At 38.2% G+C, this 7,394-nt stretch overlaps 1 protein-coding gene across 4 annotated transcripts; it reads right to left on the minus strand.

Annotated features, from left to right (window-relative positions):
* Nucleotides 1-589: 589 nt before the first annotated feature.
* Nucleotides 590-6,970, minus strand: LOC139584709 (arrestin domain-containing protein 4-like). 4 transcript variants are annotated; one of them, XM_071416853.1, is made up of 9 exons: nt 6,742-6,970; nt 6,319-6,616; nt 3,578-3,647; nt 3,238-3,385; nt 2,805-2,907; nt 2,404-2,660; nt 2,029-2,191; nt 1,696-1,850; nt 590-1,578 (listed from the first exon to the last, which is right to left on the minus strand). In XM_071416853.1, exons 2-9 carry the CDS (start codon nt 6,602-6,604, stop codon nt 1,552-1,554), a joined length of 1,209 nt encoding a protein of 402 aa, XP_071272954.1. In that variant the 5' UTR covers nt 6,605-6,616; nt 6,742-6,970; the 3' UTR covers nt 590-1,551. The 4 variants fall into 4 exon arrangements, with proteins under 4 accessions (XP_071272954.1, XP_071272958.1, XP_071272956.1 ...); XM_071416857.1 differs by having other exon boundaries at nt 2,404-2,679; nt 6,742-6,942; XM_071416855.1 differs by lacking the exon at nt 6,319-6,616 and having other exon boundaries at nt 6,742-6,947.
* Nucleotides 6,971-7,394: the final 424 nt, after the last annotated feature.

Below are 7,394 nucleotides of genomic sequence, written 5' to 3' on the forward strand. Positions count from 1 at the left end.
TTATTTTGGCAAAGGATAAATGCTCACTTAAAGGGATGTGAACAACTGTGTGCACAATATTTGAGAGAATTAAGCTTTTTGTTCATATGGAACATTTCAGGGATATTTTTTATTTCAGCCAAGAAACATGGGACCAACACTTTACATGGTGTGTTTATATTTTTGTTCAGTGTATATGTAGCGTAGCTTCCCACTGACAGGTGAGGTGGATATCTGTGGTGTGTTTCCCCACGTTGTTCAGTGATTTACATGGCTGTTTACAAGGCTGATCTGTGTCCCTTGTGGCTGTCCTGTTTACTCTGTGCTGCTGGGAGGCAGCTGACCACTAACGTCACAAATACATCATCTGGAACCGCATCAAAAATGTCGGGTCGTGACAACCTCTTATTCTTGTTCATAACTAGAACTGTGCTTGAAGTACTAAGGGCATTTTCAACCTTGTTTGTATTTCACAATACTCTTGCGCATTCACTGGTTAGCTTGTGGATGATAATGTTTAACGGTTTAAACTAATGACAATGCAGATTAAGTTTAAGTTAAACATCAAACGTTGTGTTTTTGATAGAGGAAGAAGTAAAAGTGAACAATATAAGCATTGTCAAATGATTTTATTCAAACATTTTGTAAAATTACAAAAATACAAGTTTAACAGAAACCCACTGGGTTCAGATTGACTGATGTATGGAATAGCAACATGCCATTCTGATACAATGTAAAACATACAGTAGTATGGTAATATGTCTTTGTATTCATCCTGCAAAAGTATACATTTCAATAGATAAACTGGTAAATAGCAACATGATAACTAACATACATACGTCTGTACCTGATAAACATTCACAACACTGCATGATCCAAGGTTTTCCCTAGGCACTCACAATACTCAACATCAGTTACATTTCAGATAAGGCAATATATTCTGAGAAGGAACAACTCCAAGGTCAAAATATCCACGAACTATCAAAGCATAATACAGTTTCTGCTCAGACATTTTCAACTTTTTAGTTACAATGTATAAAAAAGAATGCCAAAGTTATATTATACACCCTGAACATGTATTGTTAGTTAATGTATCAAAAAGAATGCCCATGTTATATTATACACCCTGAACATGTATTGTTAGTTAATGTATCAAAAAGAATGCACATGTTATATTATACACCCTGATCAGGAAAGGATTCACTACATACAGGAATAAATATATTGTAGATTTCAACAACAAAACCTGTTTCAGTAGCTCTCAAAGTGCTTTACATTATATACAGCAGATAACACACCTTATCTTGTATTATGTTACAACAATGTGCTGTGCAGTAATTCCCTTTCTAATAACAGTCATGTAAAGAGTAGGCTCCATTTCTCAACACAGCCTAGTATATAATCATTCAAAAAATACTGTTAATCTGCTTTTGAATCCAAAGTTTAATTAGTTCAAGACTTGATCACTCTATATTACACTCTTTCCACCACAATATAAATATTGTGCAACATTGCAATTTGAAGGCATCACTTTGGTTCTTTAACAGATGATGTAGAGGCTTAACATTTAGCCTAGCTATGGACTGGGTGGGAATCAACCTGTTATGAATGAAGACCGTTGTTAGAAAGCAGAAAAGTAACATTTAGCCTAAAGCACTACTCAGAATAAGTAAAATGTTTAGTTAACAATGTGAGACACCAAATGTGAGAACTCACCTCAGAGTACAGTGGTGGAGGCTGGAACCTGAACTCCTGGATGTAAGCAAAGGCTGGTCCACCAAGCTGTCTCTCCAACTCCTCGGACTGAGTGTAAGAGGGGCTGTGCAGTTCAAACTCTTCCTCAGACACCACATCCGCATAGTTAGGGGGGGCTGGGGATTAACCAGAAGGTAAACAACGTCAGAATCAACTTTGTATCTACTCAAAACTGTGTTGGTGAAAGCTTCAACACAAATACATGATGTTAGACCATGACAATGAATGGGAGTTCATATATGTTCATATGTGTGTGTGTTTGTGTGAGAGCAATTTTGTAAGGCCTCTCCTTACCTTCAGGCACTTCAGGAAGCGCCAGTGCGAGCCAGCTCATGTCCATGCTGAAGTGACTGCTCAAGCTGGAGCTTCTGCTGTCAAGGCCATTGTATGGTATACTGCCAATCACAATGGGAAGCTCCACCTTGAGTTTCTTAGCACCTGGTATCTGTGCCATGACCTCCACATAGGAAAGGAAATAAGCAGGCATACATTATACCATCTGAATGCTGTCTTAGTTGAACACACCTTATTTACCTATTACTTACTGTAGTATACACACATCAAGGGAAAAACCATGCAGATGATATAACAACACAACGACATTATTTACCACACTTTAACAATTTAATAGATTAGAGTAACAAAGTATCCATAGAAAAGGGCACTCACTGCCAGGGAGTATTCCACTCTGATGACTGAGGAGTTGAGAATTGAGGCAGAGACAAGTGGAATCTTCAGTGTTTTTCCATTCCAGGTGTCTGTGCAGCCTGATGGAATGTGGTTACCCCTCACACTGGCAACCAACTTTGTATGACTTTTTGTTTTGCCATTTGCCATGAAGGTCTGTATTTGGTAGATAGCTGCTTTAGGTACGATGAGTCGAGAAGAACAGTTCTCAATCACAGCATAGATGGGGATTGACTCTCCTAGAACGAAGAAATGAATCTTGAGGGAAAAAATGAATCTTGAGGACATTGCACTATAATTTAACTGTTGTTATTAGAGACATAACACATCTTCATTCATTCTAACATGAATGATGAAAAACAAACTTTAGAAACATTTTTTACCATTACAGTAGCCCCTTCTGTTGATATTGACATTCAGAGAGATGGGGCCTGAGGTAAAAATCCAACAGCCAATCATCTTGTTGTTGTTTGTAGACACAGAGGACTGCAAAATAATAACAAATGAGTCAAGGGAGATTTCCAAGAATGCTACTTTCACTTAACATTTTGCTAAATGTTTTGTGGTTACTGTCTGATACACCAACAACATTTAAAAGCAGTTCCCACAGTCACAGACTTAAATCTAAAAGTGTCATCTATGTTTTAATAGACAACAAGATGGTTAAGAGCAAATGTGTTTTATGTATGAAAACCAAACTGCCCATCCTTTCAATCCAACTCACAAAATGGTTAAAAACATACAGTAGGACAAAACATACAAAACACACAAAAACTGACGTGGCATTGCAATCTATTTTGAAGATTTATCACTCACCAGTAACCATGGGGAATTGACATCAACATGGCTGATAACAGAGAATTCTCTGTTGACAGTTAGATCTTGATTCAAGGGCCTCTGTAATACAGCTGTCACCTCATAGCAAACCCTCCCATACTTCCCCTTGAAAGAGGTAACAAGGGGCCTGGAAGATATTATGGAACGTCACTCATTATTCATTTGACAAAAAAGCCAAATTAATTCAGGCATGCTGAAAAGTATACAATGGAAAGTCTCCATTAGCTGTTGCAGTTAGTACAGTAGCCAGACATCATCATGAGGCAAATCAAGCTTTGATTGCATAATTTCCTATTCCGTCTGAAAAGTTTTCACTCACGTTTGAGTGAGCTCCACATGAAAGGGGAACTCATAATGCCCTTCATCAAGACTGATGAATTCCTCACCATCTGAAACAAAAGACAATTCAGTCAATAAATATAGTAATCAACATTTTACAACAATTTTATTATAATCACTGACTGGAAAGCATAGGGCCTGCTAAAGGTCTAGCGATTCCATAACTTCCTAAAGGTAGTGTACATTACAGCCCTGATAAAATTATTTGTTACATCAAAATCCAGCCTGGTCTCATAGACTAGATATAACATAGTAATGTAAGGAGGGTGGATGGATGGATGGATGGATGGGTAGCTGTATAACGCGAACGTCTAGCAACTCAAAGGTTGCGTGTTCGAATCTCATCATGGACAACTTTAGCAGCTTAGCAACTTTTCAACTACTTACTATTTTTTGTTCTTTGCAACTACTTAGCATGTTAGCTTTCATATGCCTTATTAACAAACTAGTATGCCATCTGTAAATACAAAAACAATTGTAAAATTACGAGCCTAGTTGGTTTAGCCACGGAAAAATACAGGAACCTTTCCGCTAGCATAATTGGCTGAGATAATGGACAGTGTGGACATGCCGACAGATGAGTTCGGATTGGTCTGCCATGTAGCCTGTTTCTGTCTATAACATGAGCTGGTCAGTATGTGTAGATAATCCTTGCTACCGCTGCTTTTTTTAAAAGATATAACGTTAGCCATAGAGATCCGCAAAAGTGTTGCTACTGCTCTCAACAACATTGCTGCCCAGAATTTAGCAGGCGCTATAAACAAAGTTCAGTGGGAAAAAGTTGATGGACTTCTTTTCTGCACAAGGTCAGTGTGAACCAGAGTTACTCAACACAACAAGCTGTAGCAAGCTACAAACCTAATGGAAAAGAGACGCTGCTGTGAAGCATTCATCCATGTATACGGGTAAGAGTCTTGCTACATTTTCAGATATTATACGTTTCTAATTTTGTCAGAAAGTTGTTTTCATTGCAAGTTAAAGCTTACTGTTCGCTAGTTAGCAAACATTTGTTTGCTGGCTCGCTAGATACATTTATGTGTATTTTTTTATTTAACCTTTATTTAACCAGGTAGGCAAATTGAGAACACGTTCTCATTTACAATTGCGACCTGGCCAAGATAAAGCAAAGCAGTTCGACACATACAACAACACATAGTTACACATGGAGTAAAACAAACATACAGTCAATAATACAGTGAAAAATAAGTCTATATACAATATGAGCAAGTGAGGTGAGATAAGGGAGGTGAAGGCAAACAAAATATATATATAAATAAATAAAAATATAAAAAGGCCATGGTGGCGAAGTAAATACAATATAGCAAGTTAAAAAAAAAAGTAGAGTAGAGATAGTAGAGATAGAAAAAGTAGAAATAGAAATAATGGGGTGCAAAGGAGCAAAATAAATAAATAAATACAGCAGGTAAAGAGGTAGTTGTTTGGGCTAAATTATAAATTATAGTATGATCTGTGTAATAATATTAATTGTATCTCAGAAATCCATTCGCATTGCTAGTTATAGCCTAATGTTAGCTAGCTAGCTAACATTGCACCTAGTTGGTTAGCATTTAGCTACCTGCAGATTCATACTCCAGCATTTCATGCATAGTGGCTAGCTATGACAATCCGTTTGTACTGTAGCTATGGGTTGGGATTACGGTAAAATGTTTAGCTAGCTAGCTACATGTCTCAACAAAATACCACTTTGCAAGAGAATGATTACATGAACCATCAAGTTAGCCAGGTGTGTCTGGGGGTAATTATGGCCATCTATTGTATTTCATGGACATGTCCAGACAATAGTGACCCATCCACTTAGCTAGATGTGTGTGTGTGTGTGGGGAGGGGGTTATAGCATTTATTTCACATGACCCATACATTTAGATAAGTGTCTGGGTAAGAGTAATCTAATAATTATAAAATATTTATACAGTATTTTTATCTGGACACTTTCAAGTCAGATTAGGATATAGGTCAAGGACTAGATAAAGTGTATTTTTACTTGGAGTTTTTCTTTATTGTAAAGAGATGGGTGGGGCTAAGCCTTAAGAGGGTGTGAATGATGCTGAATAGGTGTAGACAAAGAAGAGCTCTCCAGTAGGTGTACCAAAAACATGTCAGGGCCATTTTCTCAACAAAAAAGAAAAAAAAAGAAACTGGGGTTACAAGTTCATCACTTTCAAAGCAGAATTACGTTCTCATTGTTGCTCAACTGCAGTGTATAATATACCATTTTGTAGCTCTGAGTCTCTACTTTTATCCAATGTAAAATAAAACACAATTTTAAAGACTAGCGAACGTCTAGCAACCCAAAGGTTGCGTGTTCGAATTTCATCAGGCAAATTTAGCAACTTTTTAACAACTTACTACTTTTTAGCTACTTACAACTACTTAGCATGCTAGCTAACCCTTCCCCTAACCTCAATCCTTTTAGCTAACCCTTCCCATTTAACCTAACCCTAACCCCCAGCCTAGCTAACGTTAGCCAGCTAGCTAACGTTAGCCACCTAACTAACGTTAGCAGCAGCAAATTGGAATTCATGACATATTATACGTTTAGCAAATTCTTAACATATCATACAAAATTGATTATGGACATCCACAAATTAACACATACCATACGAAACACAACATATCACACACACTAAATGGAGTGTCTGAAATTTACGTAAGGAATAATACAAAATGCTCTGAGACCAGGTTGCAAAATCAGATCAGTACCTGGTGTTTCTTTGAGAGTTTGAGATATGCAGAAGTATTCCACCCGCTCACACTGAGATGATGTGTTTGCTATAGCAGCACTGCTCGGTGATGATGCTTGTCGAGTCCCTTCACCCCAACAGACCTGGGCACATCCTCTGGTCGATATTTTGACAGCTTTGATTTGTACCGACACACCTGTAGCCACCTCGACCACAACGTGTCCAGATAGAACTTCACCAGCACTGTATTCACGCTTGTCTTCATTGTTGAACATGATACAGAATACCTTCACTTTGTCAGCCATCGTTGCATGTTACTTATGTAAAAGGAGACAGGTGGTTTTATACATAAGCCTATAATGATGATGATCAGAAGCTCTAACTTTCTCACTAGAATAGATTGCCTATCGACTAGACTAGAAATATGAACATCTTAATTTACCTGTTGTCCTGGGATTCGATATGGGAACGTCAAGCTCGAATTTGGCAATGGACCAGCTAGTAACACATTTCATGAGAAACATTCAATAGAATAGGTCAAACACAATTGACATGATCATTGTTTTACATTACAGTAATTGGGCCAATTTCCCACGCTGTCCAGAGAAAGCAGGGTTGCAGAGCGAAGGATTTAGCTACACCCAGAGAGCTCAGGGGCGTATTCATTACCCGAATTCTGTTGCAAAACATTCTTAAACGGAAGCAAACAGAATGAAACGGGGAGGGACCTGCCTGAATTTCTCCAATAGAAACTCTCTTTTTGGACTAATGATTACACCCAGGTATACGCAATAATTGGGTTTGACTTTGGAACGTGTAGGCTCTACCATTGGACAGAACTTTCACTGTGATGACGGACTGTACACAGCCAAAAAAGTGCGATATTTACCAACACGCATGATACATTACATTGGTCCAATGGGGGACAAGCCAGTCCGCGTGAACAGTTGAGTCGTGAGGAGTTTCGATTCTGTCTTTAGCGCCAAGGTGGGCGTAGTTTACAACGGGTGACAAGTGATTGCATTGGTTTTGGAACCGGGCTTCATCCTGAGTCACAAAAAAAGTGAGGTAGGTTATGCACGTGGCGTAATGTTT

The sequence above is a fragment of the Salvelinus alpinus genome, chromosome 9, assembly GCF_045679555.1.
Source record: "Salvelinus alpinus chromosome 9, SLU_Salpinus.1, whole genome shotgun sequence".
NCBI lineage: Eukaryota > Metazoa > Chordata > Actinopteri > Salmoniformes > Salmonidae > Salvelinus > Salvelinus alpinus.